The sequence below is a fragment of the Carassius auratus genome, linkage group LG28B (assembly GCF_003368295.1).
Source record: "Carassius auratus strain Wakin linkage group LG28B, ASM336829v1, whole genome shotgun sequence".
NCBI classification, from domain to species: domain Eukaryota; kingdom Metazoa; phylum Chordata; class Actinopteri; order Cypriniformes; family Cyprinidae; genus Carassius; species Carassius auratus.
The window spans coordinates 6,394,590-6,416,100 of record NC_039293.1 but is presented as its reverse complement, the minus strand read 5'-3'; the positions used below and the strand labels follow the sequence as shown (position 1 = coordinate 6,416,100).

The window sequence follows — 21,511 nt, the reverse complement described above, 5'->3', positions numbered from 1 at the left end:
ATCAAATAGTTTGCATTTCTCAAACAAACGTCTTCCCTCCAGATCTCTCCTGAATAGGCTTTTCTATTGGTTGTAAATGCAGTCCAAAAGCAGAGTGAATGTTGTGAACTCCTGAAATCTGCAAATCGTAGAGACATACAATGTTATTGATTACCCTGGATGACGGCAGCCCTCCTAGGCTTTTTGGTAGCATAGCTGTCCAATCTATTTACCATCTTTTGATTTCCATTGCTTAGAACTTCTCTCTAATGAGGAGGAAGACATGGCAAACTCTTCCTTGTCCTCTGAATAATCAGAAAACCATTTATCAATGTCCTCACCCTCCTTCCAACACATCCTTCAACTTTGAAACTTCTTAATTAGGAGTTTTCTTGTAGCTCAAGTGGTAGAGCATTGTGTTGTCAAGCGCAAGGTTGTGGGTTCGATTCCCAGGGAACACATGATAGGTAAAAATTGATAGCCTGAATGCAATGTCAGTCTCTTTGGATAAAAGCGTCTGCTAAATGCATAAATTTAATTTAATCTGTATCAGTATCTCAGTCCAAAATGTGTGAAATTTCTAGAGACGGAGTTACGACTCTAGATGTTGTCTAGGGTTGAAATAAGTAACATTTAATAGATAATATTTTTTTGTGCATGTGTGAATGGACAGACAAAAATTAGGAAAAAGGAATTGAGTTTATTATACACCAGAGGATAACAAAAATAACAAGGGATGAGAAATAATGGTAATGAAAAGGTACAAAAAGGAAAATATATATACAATATTTACAATGAAGACGAAAAAAAGAAGAAAAAGAAAGCACCACGGGAGAAAGGATACAAAGAAAACAAAACAAAACCCAATTCTAACTGTCAAAAATACCAATAAAATAAAAGGTCGGCAGTATTTAGATACCCTGCTTACCTAAACACAAAACTTACAGGGCTTGGTGCTCACTCCTAACTAACATAGTGTATCTAATACAAATACAGTATGGCTGACTAACACACCTCTATATGTTGCCCTATGTACAGTATATCACATGATGTCTTACCTGTCCACTTTTCCCTGGTGCACAGAATGACTAGTCACTAGGAGAATCATAACAGTGGAAAAATGACAAAAATAGACAATAAAAGGTGACATAACACAACATAGCTGACACAAGAATAACACCATAGCAAATGGTTATGATAATTCATTGCAATAACAACAGCAAAGACAGTGAGTGAGTCAAAGTAAACTATCGCACACTCTATCTGTCGTTCTATGTAAAACATAGACTGTAGGCACTGAGAGTGACTTCATGCAGGTAAATTAAGAAGGAAACCCCATCGGGCAGACACTGGGGTGAGTCTAAGAAAAGACTGAGAGAGTGAAAGAGAGAGCAGAAAAAGAAACTACAGGCACACACCCACAGAAACATAACCAGCTATTAATCTTTGGGAGATAACTTTCCCTACTGTCTCTGATGAAGACTACTGCAAGACTAAACAGGGAGGGAAAACAGTCATAACAATGTACATCAAATACATGCTTTTATTTAGGGTCTGTACAGCTGTCAAATTGACCTGCAAACATCAAAATAGTAATAGAAATTGTGAAATTGTGAAATTTGCATTTCAAAAGTTTCATGAGTTAACCAGTATTTCTGACAAGTCCTGACACAAAATAAGAATAAACCAACCCGCAAGCTAAATATTAAAATATATTGTGCATTCCTCTGCTCATAAAGAAGGTGCAGTGCATGCATGTTCTTTATCAGCATCACTACGTGCATGCATTGTTTACTTGCAGAGGAGAATCTTCAAGCTTTATCTGTCTTTTATAAATCTGATAAAACTAAAGACTCTTCATCATATTCGAGGTACTCTAGATTAACATGAGATTGGCAGAAAATTTGTATATCCCCTTTTAAAGAATTAGTTTTCACAATTGGAATTATTGCAATGCAGAGTCAAGTCAAACGGCTTTGAAAATATATTTTTTAAATCTACTACTTAAATCTCTACACTGTTCTCTGATGTACAGTATTCTGAGAACTGATGATTTAATGTGAGACTCACTGGAGTGAGGAACAAAGTCACTTCACATTGTGTTTTGTAAAACAAAGACCTAAAACATAATTTACTTGTTCATCTAAATTTAAATGTATTCATCTAAGGCTTTTAAACAAAGTGACTTTCAAATGAGAAACTAAATGTATTTATCCAAACTCTCTAGAGAAATCTCTTTAGTGTATTTCTTCCATTCATCTGGGATCTTACCCTGTCCCTCAAATGTTTTACTGTAGTGTTTTTCCAGATCTTTCTGGAATCGACACACAAACCACTTCCAGTAGGGCAGTTCAGAGAGATCAGAGGTGATGCTCCACCTTGCGTACTCTTCTCCTGCTGTTCTGTAATCTCTCCAGAGGACTTTTTGTGATTCATTGGGATAAAAATACAGAGCACTGTTTGCTACAGCTGATGTGCAGATATGGATACACAGGTAATCTGTATTATAGAAATGTATTCCGTTTAGTCCACTGACACGATGAAAGGAAACACTGTGATCTCCATCATGGTTTTCTATGGTGTTGGTGCATATGGCAGTACAGAATGGACACTGAACCCAACAGCACTGACAGAAGTGATCAATCAGAAGCTTATCTGGTCTGAACTTATAGTCCAGATTTACTGGAAAAGTATTAAATCTATTGCTTATGTCTGACATTGTTGCAGGAAGTTCTTTCTCCATCACATCTTCTATAAGTTTCACGTCAACATCATCATGTTTGACTCCACTGAGGTCTTTTTCAGAGAAGATCAGCTCATCTGAGAGTTGCTGTGTGAAACTCTTCAACCACAAACTAACATCTCCACTGTTCACTTTGACATGTTCAGTAGATTCATCTCCACTGCTCACTTGAACATGTTCAGTAGATTCATGAGCTGCTTTCATGATCTTCTGCTGCAGGAGTTCAATGTTCTCCTTCATCTTTGGTAAAACACTGTCACTGAACTGACCAGTGATGTACTGACTGACTTTATCTCTGATGAAACTCTTGAAGTGATCTCTGGGATTATGAATGTAGTTCATGTATTTGTCAAAGTCCTCCTCTTCTGCCAGTGTCTTCAGGATGTGTTTCTCCAGATTTGATCTGTTTCCATTCAGAGATTCACAGTTTGATCTCATTTCATCTGCCAGATCTCTTGCGGTCTTCTTGTAGATGCTCTGCTCAATGGGCTCTTTCAGTTTCTGACAGATAAACTCACCAAAAATGGCAGCTGACGCAGCTCCACGACAGTATTTCTGGAAAATACTATAGTACTCTTCCCTTCTCCTCTCCAAATAGAGAACAGGATCATTGGCTTCCCTGAACAGTCTGTGTTGGTCAGTGATCTTCTTGTTTGCTCTCTTACAGATGGAAAGAACCAAATACACCAAGAACTGTTTCTTGAACACATATTTCATTTGTCCTGTCTGATGTTCTGTTACTCTTGTCTTGATGTAACCTGTGAGTTTTTGAATGCAGCTGATGTTGTAGCCCAGCTTTGAAATGTTAAATGACTGAATCATTTTGTCTGTCTGCTGAACAACATCTGTGACTAATGATCTGATCTGGGCTTCATCCTCTGAAGACAAACTTTGATCCTGCCCAAATGATGCGTTTACTGTACGGCAAGGATCCTTTACAGGGTCTCTAATCTCTCTTTTTGTCGACCTTTTGATAATAACATATTCAGAATACCTCAACACATTGAAAATACTGTCTTCAATGCCCTCTTTTATCTGTTCTACAGTGAGGTATCCCTGATGCATGTCACTGAGAAGCCTTTTTACATCTGTTATTATGTCAATGTCTTTGATTGCAGGACTTTCTCTGATGATATTCTTTACACTCTGTTCCCAAAACAAATCAAACTCTTTTTTCAGTGTTTCTTCGTCTTTTGCTTTCTGTTTCAGTTTTAAGGCAAGTTCTTTGCTCTTTTCATAGAGAGTATTTTCATAATGTGTCCTCTGATCATCAATCTTTTTCTTCAGGTCTCGCTGCTGAAGAATCTCATTTAATTTTCTCTTTGTTTCTTTCAAAATGCTTTCCTGAACATCTTTGATTTTGATTTCAAATGATGATTTCCAGTGAATCAGTATATTTGCATCATTGTCTTTGTCAAATAATTCTGACATTGATTTTTCAACTTCTTCACTTGTCTCCTTCAGTTCTCCTTGAAGATCAGTTTCTTCAATCTCATGAATTGCTTCATTTTCTATTTTGTTGTGCAGTTTGTTCTCAGTTTCCATCATGGCACTGCGTAGACTCCAGGCCCACTTGCTGTATTCGGTCTCCAGTTTCCTGTAGGCTGAAATCTCCAGAGAATTTCTGAAGCTGAAGACAAATCGCTCCTTCAACAAAGCCTCCCAGAGATTTTTAATACGATCTTTTAAGTCTATCAGCCTCAATCCATTTGATTTTAAGGCATGAGACATTATAGTTTTCTTCAGTTCTTGAATGTTCTCACAGTACTTTGGGTTTGGTGGTGCCATTGGTGGACTGCCCTCCCAGAAATGAGCAAAATACTCCACATCATGCCGAACATCAAATCTAATGACATCACTGAAACATTCTGCATCATAAACTTCCTCTTCAGCAGCGAGTTTCGTCATCTTATCCAGTGTCTCCTGCAGTCGTCTTCTTCCCTCCTTGTTTTTCTCTCCAGCTGTGACGTCTGAAACGTTCTGATGCACAAACACACAGCTGGGATTCAGTCTGACCTTCTTCATCCTCATGAAGGCCTGAACAATAATCTGAAGTATGTCTTGCATCTCGGACGGGTTTTCTCCAAAAATGTTGATTAAGGTCAGATTTGCAAGACCTACAACAAATGTGGCCAATTCATTGTCATGATCTCTTGTTGATCTTCCAGCCAGTTCTAGAGCACAGAGACCCTCAGTATCAACAACCAGAATATAGTCAAAGTTCATCTGTGTTTTCATCTCATCTGAGACTCTGACCAGCTGCATGAAAGCTCCTCTGGTGCATCTTCCAGCACTGACGGCAAACTCAAGTCCAAACATAGCATTCAGCATGGTGGATTTCCCAGAGCTCTGAACCCCTAAAACTGACAGCACAAAGACTCGCTGGTCTCCCAGTTTCTGGACGAGTTCATCTAGAACAGCAGAGATCCAGATCACAGGAACATGAGCAGCATCTCCATCCATCAGCTCCAGAGGAAATCCAGAGATCATCATCTCTGCTGCAAGACTCGGGAGAGAAGAGAAGTCAATCTGCAGGTCTTTCTTGTTCTTCTTCACTGATGAACATGACTCATAGATCTGACCAATCTCCCTAATGATGTGCTCCAGACCAAAGGCTGCAGCTTGAAGATCCTCAGATATTCTCTCAAGTGCAGTTTGTTCAGTTGTCATTTGCTCAAATTTGACATAATTCTCTTTCAGTCTTTCAACTGTCGACCACTTTTCATCATATTTGCTATGTATAGTAGAAAAGTCAGCAGCGATATATTCATCCAGGAATATTTCAAGCCATTTCAGAAAATATATATTTTTTGTTACAGCATTTGAACAAATTTCATTAATAAAGAGCTTCATGAACTCACTGATGTCAGATTCATGCTGCTGTTGACGGATCTTCTTCAAATCTGTTTGTTTTCTACTGATGTCAATTTCTATCTCATCTTTTTGAGGACGATGTAGTTCTTTGTTCTTCTGACTCCACTGATACCACAGTTTCCCCTGATATGGAAAAAATGTTTCTTTGATTTCTGTCAGATCTTTCTTCTCCAGTAAACTCATCATCTGCTGTGCTGCTTCTCTTCCTTTCCTGCAGTCTTCATCATCTTCCTCATCTACTCTGATATTTGAGTGTTTGGACACATCTTCAAGTCTGAAAGTGGAAAATGTTTCTGAGAGACAATCAGTTATAGTTCTTCTGAGCTCTTCAGATACTTCTGACTGATTTCTGCCTTTCAGACCAATTTTGAATTTCCCTTTCTTCATCTCAGTAACAGTTGATTCATCCTCAGTAAAAAGACAAATGAGTGGCTTTTTGTCCTTGAACAGGTTTTGGATTACTGTTGCACTTCTGTCCTTTCTCTGAGTCTGTGGTAGAAGAACAACAATGACTGAAGCCATTTCAGTGAGGATCTGCAGCTGTTCTTCATGGTCTCCTGCGTCACCGTGTAGATTACAGAAGGCAACACAGTCAGTGAATTGATCTGTGTTTTTCCCAGAGGGGCAGAACCAGGCGATCTCCACCACTCCATCCATCAGGACTCTGGATCTGCTGCTGCCTGGACAGTTCCTGTGGAAGAACGTGTTGTGTTTCTCATTGATCAAACTGTTCATCAGCTGAGACTTGGATGAGGACACAGAGCCAAACCTGAAGAAAAACACCATTGGAGTTTCTGCCTTGTGGACTGGCTGGGTTTGACTAATGGTCTCATTTTCATTGTTTCTCATCTTCCAGCTCTTGCTGATTTGTCTGAATGTCCAGAGAGGAAACTCGATCTGTTTTGTGATTGGATCAGGAACAAGCAGAGGCAGAGCGTACTGACACTGGGACAGTTTAGTCACCATCAGCTGCTTCAGGAAACCATCAGCACAATGAAACACAGCCATCTGAACATCCATTGGGTGAATGAGATCAGATTGACATGTTCCTTTGTTTGATGAAGATTTTTCTTTAAAAAAATGATCAAATATAATGTCCTCATCTTCAGTGTTATTGTCTCTTTGTTGTACTCGAACCTGTTCTTTGGCCTTATTAATATGAATGTATCTTGCTCTGTAGTTCATCAACAGTAGTTTTTTTATAAAAGTCTGGATCAGCTCTTCTTCAGGACAAGACTCATGAGACCGTAATGAATGTTCAGTTATCTGAAGAACATCAGCAGCTCTCAGTTTATGATGGTGTCTGTCTTCAAGATGAAGTCTGTGAAATAGAGAATAAATGGTTTTATTCTCTTCTTGTAGCCATTGATCTGGTCTGACTCTGGTTCCAAAGTCCTTGTCTTTTTTTACCTGTTAGATAAATAAACACATTTTAACTGATTAGAATTTTTAAAGAACTGAATAATACAATTAATCTAGACTAACCATTCTTACAAAAAATCATTGTCAGTTTATTTATTTTGTACTCTCATAGTTTTTCTCAATTACTTGCATGGTAGAATCTGTTCCAAACAACGAATACCATAATGCTGTTAACTATAAAATAACTATAAACACTAGTCCTGGACTTCATTTTGTAGTTGCAAATCTGCTAAGATCCTTAATCATGCATTTCAGATCATATATATATATATATATATATATATATATATATATATATATATATATATATATATATATAGAAAGACTATAGAAATATATAGAAATGAAAACTATAAACACGATTATCTTACACTAGTTAGTAAAAATGTGAGTGGAGTGGAGTGACATTGTCACGCTGTCAGTCTCTGTTTTCCTGGGTGTCCACTAGTGAGCTCACTTCTCCTTAGGTACTTCACCATAGGCACTGTAATTCCTCTAGTCTGGTCCTGTCTTCACAGTAATTGCACTCCTGTTAATCGCACAGGTGCAGGCATCTATTGTCATTAGTCTCCTTATAAATACCTGTCTTTACCTGTTTTTTGTATGGAGTCCTTACCCTTCGTGTTACCAATGTTCTCGTCTCTCGAGACTTACCCTTGCCTTCTCGTCCTCCGAGTTCCCGTCCCGTTCCTTCCGGTTCCCTCTTTTGTTTTGTTTGTCTCCTTGGACTGTTTATTTTGGATTACCCTTTTTGTTAATAAAACTTCTCTCCTTGTGTTTCTCTGTTGCACGAACGACACAGAAGGACTCCATCCCTGAGATCCAGCGGTATGTCTGCTCCAATTTCCTCCTCAGCCATCAAGCGGGAGAGAAATGGTTTTGAGGGTACTCGCCAGGTTGTGTTCCGTGGAACCAGGGGAGGTCACCGTGCAGGATTGGCGCCAGCTCAGTGCCAAAGCACAAGATGGCCGCCAGTCCAGCGCCACAGCACAAGATGGCTGCCAACCCAGCGCCAGGAGGCAAGATGGACGCCAGCATAGCGCCACAGTGCAAGATGGCAGCAGAGATATTTTTTGATTATTTCTCCAGGCTGTCAAAAATCCTAGAGATTCTCAAGACTGTTCACGTCACATCTGCGGAGCCAGCACCACTGCACAAGATGGCCTCCAGCCCGGAGCCACTGCCGAGTCAGGTGCCCGTTGACTTTCCCGAGTTGAGTCAGTTTCAGGTTGACCCTCCAGAGTCCAGTCAGGTGTTCATGGATCCTCCAGAGTGAGGGTTAGTCACCGTGGACCTTCCAGAGTCAGGGTTAGTTACCGTTGACCCTCCAGAGTCAGGGATAGTTCCTGTTGACCTTCCAGAGTCGAGTCAAGTGTCCATTGTATTATTCCTGCTCATCTCGGCTGCACATTCTACCCGGCCAGTCGGAAGTGCTCACAGGCGGCGTCGAGATCGTAAACAAAGGCAGGGGAAGCGCGGAGGTCTAAGAGGCAAGCTAAAGCTAACACCGCACCGGCTCTCTTTACCCAGCATTTTCCTCGCTAATGTGCGGTCACTGGTGAACAAAATGAATGAGTTACGACTCCGTATCACCTACCGTAAGAGACTTTTGGACTGCAATGTCATGGTTTTCACAGAAACATGGCTACACAGCGACGTACCCAACAATGCTATTGAGCTAGCCAGATGCTACACATTCCGGGCAGATAGAACGACAGATGATTCCGGCAAGACAAGAGGTGGTGGATTGTGCATTTATGTCAACGAAGCTTGGTGTACGAACACTGTCATTGTTGGGAGACACTGTTCAGCTAATCTAGAGTTTCTCATGGTTAAATGTAGACTTTTTTATCTGACACGGGAGTTCACTTCCACCATAATAACCGCAGTCTATATTCCACCAGATGCTAATGCCAAGCTTGCTTTGAACGAACTTCATGCAGCCATTAGTAAACAACAAACTGCTCACCCGGAGGCTGCTTTTATTGTCGCGGGTGATTTTAATCACTGCAAATGCCACACCAGAGGAGACAAAACTTTGGATCATGTTTATAAAAACATTAATGGAGCTTACATCGCGACCCCCCTCCCCCACCTCGGGCAGTCTGATCACCTTTCTTTGTTTCTCACCCCTAAGTATTCACCCCTCATCAACCGTGTGAAGCCATCAGTAAGGACCATCAAAGTGTGGCCAACTGAAGCAGACTCTTTACTTCAAAACAGGTTTCAACACACTGACTGGAGTATGTATGTTCTCAGGCTGCCTGTGGCTCTCACACGGACAATGATATCTACACCTCCTCTGTACTGGATCACATTAACTCCACCATTAACAGTGTAACAACAGAAAAACAGATAACAACAAACCCTAATCAGAAGCCATGGATGAACAAGGAGGTGCGACTCCTGCTGAAAGCCCGCAACACTGCCTTCAGGTCATATGATGCTCAGGCCTACAGTAAATCCAGGGCTAACCTGAAAAGGGGCATCAAAAAGGCCAAGTCCTGCTACAAGCTGAAGGTAGAGGAACACTTTTCCAACTCTGACCCCCGACGCATGTGGCAAGGCATACAGATCATCAGTGATTACAAGTCAAGCAACTCCACTCCAACGGTCACGGACGTCTCCTTCCTTAACGAGCTAAATTACTTTTATGCTTGCATCAACAGCGACAGCAAGGAGATGGCCACCAAAATCTCAGCCTCAGCAGACCACCAACCTCTCAAACTCACCTTCACAGATGTCCACACTGCACTGAGCAGGATCAACGCACGCAAGGCTGCTGGCCCTGATGGCATTCCTTGACGTGTGCTTAGGGCATGTGCAGAGCAGCTTGCAGGGGTCATCACAGACATTTTCAACCTGTCCCTCACCCAAGCAACTGTGCCAACATGTTTTAAGTCCACATCCATTGTGCCAGTACCGAATCACTCCTCCCCAACGTGCCTAAATGACTATCGCCCCGTAGCACTTACACCCATCATTATGAAGTGCTTCGAGTGACTGGTCCTTGCACACCTCAAAGACTGCCTCCCACCCACACTGGACCCACACCAATTTGCCTACTGCAGAAATAGGAGCACAGAGGATGCAGTATGCACAGTGCTGCACTCTGCACTCACACACCTGGACCACAACAACACGTATGTTAGGATGTTGTTTGTTGACTTCAGTTCAGCATTTAACACCATCATACCCTCCAAGCTGACCACAAAACTTAGAGACCTGGACATTAACACCTCCCTCTGCAACTGGATTATGGACTTTCTGACCAACAGGCCTCGAGATGTTCGGTCAGGCCACACCCACTCCACCACCATCACACTTAACACTGGCGTACCACAGGGCTGTGTGCTGAGCCCATTCCTCTACTCCCTTTACACCCACGACTGCAAGCCTGTGCATGGATCCAACTCCATCATTAAGTTTGCAGACTACACCACGGTGATTGGCCTCATCACAGACAACGATGAGACTGCCTACAGGGAAGAGGTACAGCACCTGGCCACATGGTGCGCTGACAATAACCTGCTCCTTAACACCAATAAGACTAAGGAGCTCATTGTGGAATTCAGGAAGAAGGAAGCACTCATGACCCCATCCACATTAACGGGATGGTTGTTGAACGTGTCTCCAGCTTCAAGTTCCTAGGAACCACCATCTCGGAGGAACTGTCCTGGGCCACAAACACCTCCAGCCTGCTCAAGAAGGTTCACCAGCGCCTTTTCTTCCTCAGGACACTGAAGAAGAACCAGCTGTCTTCATCCATCCTGGTGAACTTTTACCGGTGTGCGATCGAGAGCATCCTGACCAGTTGCATCACAGTCTGGTATGGTAACTACTCAGCTGCTGACTGCAATTCACTGCAGAGGGTGGTGAAAACTGCCCAACGCATCACAGGGACACCACTTCCTGCTCTTGAGGACATCCAGAGGAAACGCTGTCTACGACGGGCTCGCAGCATTCTCAAGGACTCCTCTCACCCTGACCGTGGACTGTTTAACCCCCTGCCCTCCGGGAGGCGCTTCAGGAGCCTCCGGACAAGGACCACAAGATTCAGGAACAGCTTTTTCCCTAAAGCTGTCTCCTTGCTGAACTCTGCCCTCTGCCACCCCTCAACACCCCCCCACCACACACATAGACTCCTCCCCCTCTTCAACACTCTAACTGATTTATTTATATATTCACAACAAGCAAAAAACAGTAACTTGTTATTACTTGCACTACTGTCTGTTCATCCAGGAACACTGTATAATCCATTTGCACATTGAAATATTTTCACATATTGCACTTTACTGTCCATTGCAATACTGTAAATTATGTTCATAATTCTGCCTATAGTGTACATACACTTTTACATAATCCATCTGTATAGTATGTTCATAGTACACCTATCTGTATATCATGCTAATAGTATTTAATATCTGTAAATTATGTCCAAAATACTTATATGTATAGTTATTATAAATATTATAGACCTTGTATATTCTGTACTTACTGCTTATTGCACTTCTGGTTAGATGCTAACTGCATTTCGTTGCCTTGTACCTACATGTGCAGTGACAATAAAGTTGAATCTAATCAAATCTTATCTAATCATTGACTTTCCAGAGTTGAGTCAGTTTCCGGTTGACCCTCAAGAGTCGAGTCAGGTGTTCACCCTCCAGAGTCAGGGTTAGTCACCGTCGACCTTCCAGAGTCAGGGTTAGTTACCGTTGACCCTCCAGAGTCAGGGCTAGTTCCTGTTGACCTTCCAGAGTCGAGTCAAATTTCAGTTGACTGTCCAGAGTCAAGTCAGGCCCCTGTTGACCCTTTTGATTCGAGTCACGTTCCAGTAGATTCCCCAGAATCAAGTCAGGTTCCGGTTGACCCTCCAGAGTCAGGGCTAGTTCCTGTGGACCTTCCAGAGTCAAGTCAGGTGCCCATTGACTTTCCAGGGTTGAGTCAGGTTCCGGTTGAACTTTTTTTCCCAGAACTTTTTACCCCCTAGACCTGTTGCTTTCTGCGTTTCCACTGCGGTGTAAAGTACCGGGAAGATTAGGCAAATAGACTGGTGACGTAGGTCTGCACGCGTTTCTCAATACAAAGTACCGCTGATTTAAAAAAAAAAAAAAAAAAGTATGCTGATTTTGGACGTGCATCCTCGGTAGTTCAGACGATAGTGCATTCGACTCTGGAGTGTGATGTCCGCGACGACGCGAATCCTGTAATTTTCCAATCTGTATATTTACAATAAAACAAAATAGGATATCAAATACCACTGCCTCCTTTGGTTTTCATTTAAGCATAATAACAGCTGCAGAAATGTACTTAGTTAAGGGATATGTGTATATGCAGCCATTACAATGAAATATATATTATATAAATTTGCCTTTTTTATTTTCATTTTAACATATAGATAAATTGAATACAGACCAAAGAAAACCTGTTAGATTTACCCTGCAGCTGAATTATATTTTATGTTTAACCACTAAAGACACATCAGAGCCAGCGGCACATATCAGAAGGTCTAGCCGAGGTGAGGCTGCTCTCTGCGGATACATGAGGACTGAGCTCCCGCTGACCGTCTCTGAGATCGGCGAAACACATTTTTAAATAGGCGCTGTCTTTATAAATAAACCATAGATTTGAGTTTTAAACAACTACATTCTCGCCTGAAATACTTTCAAAATTACATTTCATGACACAATAACAGTAATATTTGAAAATGATCCGAATAAATGGTGTTTGAACTCAACCAATGCTGCATGAACTCAGATCGCTTTGGCTTCTGCAATTTTCCTCTCAGTATATTTACAATAAAATGAAATAGGATATAAAATACCACTGCCTCCTTTCATTTTCATTTAAACATAATAACAGTTGCAGAAATGTACTTAGTAAAGGGATATGTGTATATAACCACTAAAGAGACATCAGAGCCAGCGGCACATATCAGAAGATCTATCCGAGATGAGGCTGCTCTCTGCGGATACATGAGGACTGAGCTCCCGCTGATCGTGTGGAGCTCACCATCTCCGAGATCAGCGAAACACATTTTTAAATAGGCACTGTCTTTATAAATAAACCACAGATTTGAGTTTTAAACAACTACATTCTCACCTGAAATACTTTTAAAATTACATTTCATGACACAATAACAGTAATATTTTGAAAATGTTGATAAGAATAAATGGTGGTTGAATGCAACCAATGCTGCATGAACTCAACCAATCAGGATGTTTAACGCCAAAGTCCCGCCCCCGAAAGTTCCGGAACTTTGAAACAGTACCACCTCGCCAGCAGGGACTTTCTGAGGGGCATTTTTTTTACCCAGAACTTTATTTAGTTCCTGGTTCCTGCGGGGGAAACACACAGAGTACTAGGCCAAAGTCCCTAGTTCCTGGGTAAAGTTCCTGCGGTGGAAACGCGGCATATGTAGTTGTTTAAAACTCAAATATGTGGTTTATTTATAAAAACAGCGCCTATTTTAAAATGTTTTTCGCCGATTTCGGAGACGACGAGCTCCATGTGATCAGCGTATATTTAGTATTGCTCTTAAAATACTTAAAATTACTTCTTATACAATTAGTCAATTAATCGATGTAATAATTGGTAGAATACCAATTACTAAAATAATCGATAGCTGCTGCCCTACATGGCTGCTAGCCTCCTCGTCTCCACTGAGTCCTATCAGTATACCAGCTCCACCAGGCTCCCTCTTCTCTCCGGCTCTACTTTGGTCAGTCATCGATCTGCCCTTGCCTCGGGACAACTCTCCTCCGGCTTCATCTCATCCCTCTGTCCCTCTGGCTCCATCAGGCTCCTCCCTCCCTCCAGATTCACCTTGGTCCTCTGTCGCTCCAGCTCACCACCTGGCCACCTTGGCCCTCCGGATCTTCTGCATCACCCATGGCTTTCCAACTACATTCTGGGCTCCACCTCTGTCAGTTGGCCCCCTGGACTCTTCAGCACTTCCTCTACCATGGCTTATCCCTCCATCGGCTCCACCGTGGGCAGCCTTCTGGGTTGTGGCCTGGGTCCCACCTGGTTCCTCCTGCTCCTGGCTCCATCCTCCTTCAGCTCCTGCCTGGCTCCTTCCTTCATCAGCTCTGTCCTGGCTCCTCCCTCTATCCTTCCTCCCTGGTCATCTCCTCCACCTGCACCTCCCTGAATATTGTATGTTGTCCTCCTCCGGTTGTCCATCCATCTTCTGCAACTTTCCTCCGGGAGTGTCATCCCTTCTCCATCTTTTTTCCATCACTTCGCCATCTCCTATCTCAGCACAATTTCGCACCTTTCCGGGAGGGTAACTTCTTTCACAGTTCCTATCTTTGGACTTTTCCTTGTGTGCCATATCGCTTGTGTTGATTGTGTCATTCTGTTCAGGAGTGTCTAGTTACAGTAATTATCCTAGTGTGGTTCATGTATTTAAGTTGCTCCCTTCTGTTCATTGATGTCAAGTCTTGTAAGACAATACCTCACATGTCACCAACCTGCCCTTGTCTTTATTACTCAATTTGTGGATTATTAAAGCCTATTTGCTCATGATCACACAGAGTGTGACAAACTCATTGTTGCCTGGTCGAGATCAGTTTGTGAGTAAACACACATGCTCTGAGCTTACATGGTGCTGTCTATTAAACCAAGCTGACAAACAGTCCACAATGTGTAGTTCAAATGACTAGCACTGTTTTGTTGCATTTTCGCAGAGTTTATTGTTCTATGTTTCTCATACTCAACAGAAAAGAAAGTGCATAATCAGAGTGTTAGAGATCTTTGTAATGGCACCAGTGCAACCTATTCACTGCCTTGCACAAATATAAAGTCAGGACTTTTTTTTTTATGAATTTATATTTCACTTAACATTATCATGTCTAAATAACATTAAAATGTCTTTGTACAGTAAAGTTGTTACTGTACAAAGCACAGTAGACTATTTCTTTCTATAATTGCACTACTGTTATTTTGCAAATAGTACATTGTTTAACAATACTATTGCACACTCATCCAACTGTATTACCACTGTTCTCACGTTCCTGCTGTTCATAATGTATATATAATCCTTCATTGCTCTGTTCATAATGTACATACAATCCCTACATTGCATTCCTATTTATATTCTGTATATTCTCTGCTCAATACTGTATATAGCAACTCCACTGTACATTCTGTATATCATAGCTTCACTTACTCTGGACTTTTATGTATATAAAACACTATATTCTTGCACTTCTGGTTAGATGCTAACTGCATTTCATTAGCTCTGTACTTGTACTCTGCATAATGACAATAAAGTTGAATCTAATCTAATCTAAACCTGTAGACTCTGGTATCGTAGTAAAATAATTAAACAGACTTCTTTAACACATTTATCACAGTTTTGTTCATGTTTTATGCTTTCTTATATTCAGATCTTTGAAGCATTTTGGCCCAGTAACACATTTACCATGAAAACTGCATTGATAGACTATGAAAAAAGGCAGTAGCTGGTTTAATTACTCACCCCATGTTTTTCTTCAGTCGCTGATGCTGTTATATCCTTCATTCTTTCTTTGATTTTGGGTTCATTTTCTTAAAGGTAGCACAAAGAAAATGTGTAATTTGAAAGAATGTCTTTAACAGCTTAGAAAATTAATATTGCAAAAAACCATGCTTTGTTACATAGCTTTTGTTTAAATTAATGTTTAAATTAATTGGTTTTCCAATATATTTTAGTTTAGGGGGAAATTCTCTCTATTAACTAGGTAGTTATTAGCATGCATACTTTTAGCATATTGGCTGTTTATTAGTACTTAAAACACATATTAATGTCTTATTCTGCATCATATTTTAGATCCCTTAACCCTTCCCCATCCCTAAACTTAGCAACTACCTAACTATTAATAAGCAGCAAATTAAGAGTTTGTTGAGGCAAAAGTCATAGTTTACAGTTAGTCAATAGTGAGAACTGCCCCTAAATTAAAGTGTGATCCACTATTCTAATTCATGTGTATTTATTAGAAAAAAAGTCTTTAAAGGGGGGGGGGTGAAATGCTATTTCATGCATACTGAGTTTTTTACACTGTTAAAGAGTTGGATTCCCATGCTAAACATGGACAAAGTTTCAAAAATTAAGTTGTACGTTTGAAGGAGTATTTTTGTTCCCAAAATACTCCTTCCGGTTTGTCACAAGTTTCGGAAAGTTTTTTTCGAGTATGGCTCTGTGTGACGTTAGATGGAGCGGAATTTCCTTATATGGGTCCTGAGGCACTTCTGCCGGAAGAGAGCGCGCTCCCGTATAGCGAGGCTGAGCACAGACAATCACTGATCTGAGCGATTCACTGATCAGAGCAAGAGCGTCGCGAAAAGTCACAAAAGAAGTGTGTTTTTGGTTGCCAGGGCAAGACAACCCTGCACAGATTACCAAAAAAAACAGCATTAAGGGACCAGTGGATGGAGTTTATTTTTACAGAGCATGAACGGAGTTGTGCAAGTGTTTTTGTTTGTTCCCTGCATTTCGAAGATGCTTGTTTTACAAACAAGGCCCAGTTTGACGACGGATTTGCGTATTGTTTATTTCTTAAGGATGATGCAATCCCAACAAAAAAGGGTCACGATTGTGTGTTGGAACCGCAGGCGGGGAGTAAAACTGCTTAAAATATCTCTGCCTCCTTGTTAGTGCGTCCCCTCCCATGCCGAGACCCGGGTTCGAGCCCCTCTCGGAGCGAGTCGTTGCTGCTGCTGCTCTCGTTCAGTTTCAGCCTCTGGATCTGATTCTGGATCATAAATATACGGCTGAATCTGACTGTTTTGGATGATGGCTTTTCCCTCACGGTTATGTCACAGTTAGTTTCCACATGCTCTCAACGCAAAAGCCTACTGGCGCTCGTGATTCTTTAGCTCCGCCCACACATCACGCCTCCAGTCGGTCGTGTTTTTCCGGGAAATATCGGTACAGACTGTCTTTCTCTTATGAATATAATAAAACTAAAGACTTTTTGGAGTTATGAAGGATGCAGTACTACTCTATAGGTACTCTAGATTAACAGGATATTGAGTGAAAACGAGTATTTAAGTTTTGTCTCTTTGTCGCCATTACGGTTTAAAACATCAAAGACGAACGGTGGCATGCTTGTATTTCCCATGAAAACCTACCAGTAACACTGAAATTACAAAACATTATTACAAGCTTACCATTGTGGATCGGGCTAAGGTAAGGAGATAGTTTTATACAATGACTGGTTATGTACTGTACTTTTATTTTGTATAATTTCTGACCAAAAAAAAAAAAAAAAAAAGTTGCTGCTTTAAATATAATTTTAGTATTAGTATTTAGTAACTGATTATTAAAGGGATAGTTAACCCAAAAATGAAAATTCTGACATTAATTACTCTCCCTCATGTTGTTCCAAACCTGTGAGACCTTTGTTCTTCTTTGAAACACCAATTAAAATATTTTTGATGAAAACCAAGAGCCTTCTGACCCTACAAATTGAGCAATGCAGCTGAAATATTCCCAGACCCAGAAACATAGTAAGGTAAAATAGTAACATCTGTAAAAGCCCATGTGACATCAGTGGTTCAATTGTAATTTTCAGAAGATGTGAGAATACTAAACAAGGTGTAGTGTGCGTTTTCTACTTCAGCAGCAGGAACATACATCATTTGTGGTACTCTCAATAATGGCGGAGGATGGTGACATGGAAGAACTCTTGAATAAAGTCTTAATTTTTGTTATCTTTGCAAACAGTATTCTGGTAGCTTTGTAAAATTACGGTTGAACCTGATGCCACATGGACTATTTTAATGATGTCCTTGCTACCTTTCTGGGTCTGGGAACATTTCAGTTGCATTGCTCTATGTAGAGAGCTCTCAGATTTCATAAAAAATATAGAACAAAGAAGATGAACAAAGGTCTTACAGGTTTAGAACAACATAAGGGTGAGTAATTCATGACAGAAATCATTTTTGGGTGAACTAACACTAAGTCTTTGTTGAATATTAAAGAGCTCAATATTTCTTTCAGTAAACCAACATATAAATGTATCAACATTAGGTGTCAGTCACAGCTCATTAAAACTATAAAAATATATCACACTATTAATTTACTTACTGTAAGGGAAATCCAAATCTGGACTACGGTCCACTGCAAAACACAACAAAACACACACACACACACACATATGAAAAAGAAGTACATGCAGTTTAAATCTATAAACTGTTGTGTTTCATTCAAATGCTTACTTTTGGGGCGTCCATCCATGCTCTTGCTCCTATTGCGTTTGTCCATAGTCTTCCTCTCACTCGCTGCAGAGAGAAAAGCATTACAGTAAAGCTAATTAAATAGCCAATTATTATTTAATTATTTACTGATTTTGGCTCAAAATTTTAAAAGAGCTGGAAATCTCACGGGAGTTTGGTGTGTTAGTTTTGGATATACTATTCAATGTGTCATGGCAAGGGTACATCTTAAGAGAGAGAGAGGAGAGGTTGTGTGGAAAGGCCTTTATGAAGATTAACATACACCATCTGTTGTTTGGTATTATTTAATATTTAAACATTGACTATAGTCATTCAACATTACTGTGTAATTGACAGCTATCAATTTGAACATTTATTAGACTTAAAAAAATATCAACTTCTAGTTTAAGTGGACTTCACATCAATCTTCACATTATTCACACTCATTATAATAAATGTCATATTTACCTGTGCCCTTCAGCAAGTGGGGAATATACAGAAATATTGCTCATTAAATATTTTTCACACTGTTAAACTGGAAAAAAATGGCCTGCATTAACACCCCAATATTGACAGCTTTGCACATGCAGAGATGAATGAGCTTAAGCATGCAGTTGACTGAGTTTTAATTTGTTGAGTGCACGCCCCCTTCTCATAGACATCATGGGAAAGTTTCTAGTTCAGTCAGATATGTCAACAGCAAAAATATCTGTTGTTTTTCTGCAGTTTAAACACTAATTGTTTGCTGACACGAGTGATGATTCATTTCACTCAGTTGTTATGAATGAGATGATTACTAATTACTGATTGGTTGTTAAATATCATAACCATGTTTAAATAAAAACAGAGGCAACAAATTAAATATAATTTTGTTTACAATAAATGCTGTTGTTTAGCCTATAGTGCATGGTTCAATTATGGGGACACTCATGCAAAACCCAATCACACTCAGTAGACTTATTGTTTATATTATACATATATTATAAAAGATAATAATAATAATAATAATAATAAATGCAAAAATATTGAGCAAGCACATTAATGTATTCTGTGGACCCCTGAAGCTCTTTTAGCTGTTTATAAATTAGACTGTTGATATTTTGATGCTGAATATGGCCAAGATTACATTAAGAGGACTGATCATGAAAGTTTAACTCACATCTGCCTTCTCTGTCGGCCATTGTGTCGTCCACTGGTGTTGTGAGTGTCTGTATGCAATGGGTCAGCTCATCTGAACGTCTTTCAGGTCTGTCTCACTGTTCATCACCCTGTGGGCATTTACATGCATTCACATTCATTTCAGGTTGTATCAATATATGTACTGATTATACAAAAAAAAAAAAAAAAAAAAAAAAATTAAGAAGTGATAAAGAAAAGAGATAACGGTTTTTGTATACTGTAACAGTGTTACTAATGTTGCATACATGTTTGTTTTATGCTCTGATGAGAGGTTACAATTTCCCCTCTGGGTAATTTTTAGACTGTTGTCTATGAGAAGCAGCATTGTAAAGAAAACAAGTCACATGCAAAACTGGTTTAGGTGTATGGCGTATGATTTCAAAGCAACTGCAGACACTTCAGACATTTGTTTGAATACGTCTATTATGTATATTCTGCATTAGTTAGGTCACCTGAAACTAAAAACACTTCACAAAACATCCCATGAAATTGTAACTTTGGATTTTAAAAAAGTGCATGGTATCTATACTTACATTATATTGAGGGTTCCCAGATTCAGTCATTGAAATGACTAACTCACTAAAAATGAAGAACTCTGACATTTCTTTTACTTTTTTACACCTACTGTATGTAAAGCTGTTGTGAAGGAATCCATATTGTATAAACCACTATATTGAAGTAAACCTTACTACATCTGCAATATAACAGCCTACACCATGTTTATTTACCACAATTATTTACACTGAACTAGCAGAACAGGTATTTATGCCTCAGGTGTTTAGTTTTGTTCACACAAACTTCAGTAATTGTTAAATACATGTTTTGATCAAAAAGCAACATATAAACGCAAGCTGAATAAAAATTACATTTTAAAATAAATATATTTAACTTTTGTTTGGGATTTTGCACATTGTTACAACATAAATTTTGTCATTGGCATAAGGTAAAACAAAGTGAAACTGAAAGCTTCTACCATTAAAGAGCAATTATATTTATACATTTTCCATAAACTCACAATCAACAAAACAACAATAGTAATAAATGTCATAAAATAAGCTGTACCTTGTGTTGAAGTGTTAGTCTGTTTATGAACAAACAACACAGTCCTCTTAAGCGTGAGTTCAAGTGTGTGGAGTGAATGAACTTGTCCTTTTTTTTGTACACTGAACTAGCAGAACAGGTATTTATGCATCCGGGTGTTTTAGTTCTGTTCATACAAACTTCAGTAATTGTTAAATACATGTTTTAATCGGTGAAAGATCCAAAAGCAACATAGTAATATAAGCTGAATAATAATTAAATTAAGTAAATATATTTTGCTTTTGTTTGGAAATTTGCACATTGTTACAACATGTCATTGGGCACAGGGTGATGTAGAACAGGGAACAAACACACAAATACACTGCACAATCAGCTACTGCCAATGGAATTAGAAGAGTCTCCTTTCTCCCATCTGTGGTCTTAAAGCTATAAGGGTCAACAATGCTCAAACTTTCTGGACCCATTTCCTGTCAAGGAGGAGAGCTGCTAAAAACCTAACGATGTCAGCATAACGTGATTCAAGAACTCTGAAGAGTTCTGAAGTACTCCCGCTTATCAGAAAACCTAATCATAAATGTAACGTTGATATTTGATTTGGTTTATTTTCAGCTGTGCTGAAATTAAACTTGGAACAAATAAAATGTCCAAATTCTGTATTGTACGACACTATGGAATTTATTAAACAAAACCCGCAATGCAGGCTAACTGTCACTAATTAAAAGTATATGTTCAGCTAATTGGCAGCCTCCTACACATTGTGATTGGGCTGACTATCAGTTTTTCAAGGAATACAGCTTCAGGTACCTCCAGGTTTTCTTCAGGGGTCTAACAACGGGATAAGGCGTCAGCCTTGATATTCTTGGATCCGGGTCAATAGGAAATTGAGAAATTAAAGTGGGTAAAGAATAGTGCCCATCGAGCTTGGGCTCATTCCATCCACTTGTGGCCGCGAGAGTCCCGAACTTAAGAGCATATTTCTTTACAGTCATCTTTCCTTGTTTTAGATTTAAAAGTTTCTCACCAATGGATGAATCCCAGGCGGTTCTACCGAAAATGTCTCTGAAGTGGTCA

General features: G+C 39.9%; 1 protein-coding gene across 1 annotated transcript; it reads right to left on the bottom strand.

Annotated features, from left to right (window-relative positions):
• Positions 1-1,642: 1,642 nt before the first annotated feature.
• LOC113067882 (interferon-induced very large GTPase 1-like) lies at positions 1,643-20,980 on the bottom strand. Its single transcript, XM_026240377.1, has 6 exons — positions 20,462-20,980; positions 19,380-19,488; positions 18,224-18,286; positions 18,093-18,125; positions 15,504-15,571; positions 1,643-7,006 (listed from the first exon to the last, which is right to left on the bottom strand). Exons 2-6 carry the CDS (start codon positions 19,399-19,401, stop codon positions 2,180-2,182), a joined length of 5,013 nt encoding a protein of 1,670 aa, XP_026096162.1. The 5' UTR covers positions 19,402-19,488; positions 20,462-20,980; the 3' UTR covers positions 1,643-2,179.
• Between the last annotated feature and the right edge of the window lie 531 nt (positions 20,981-21,511).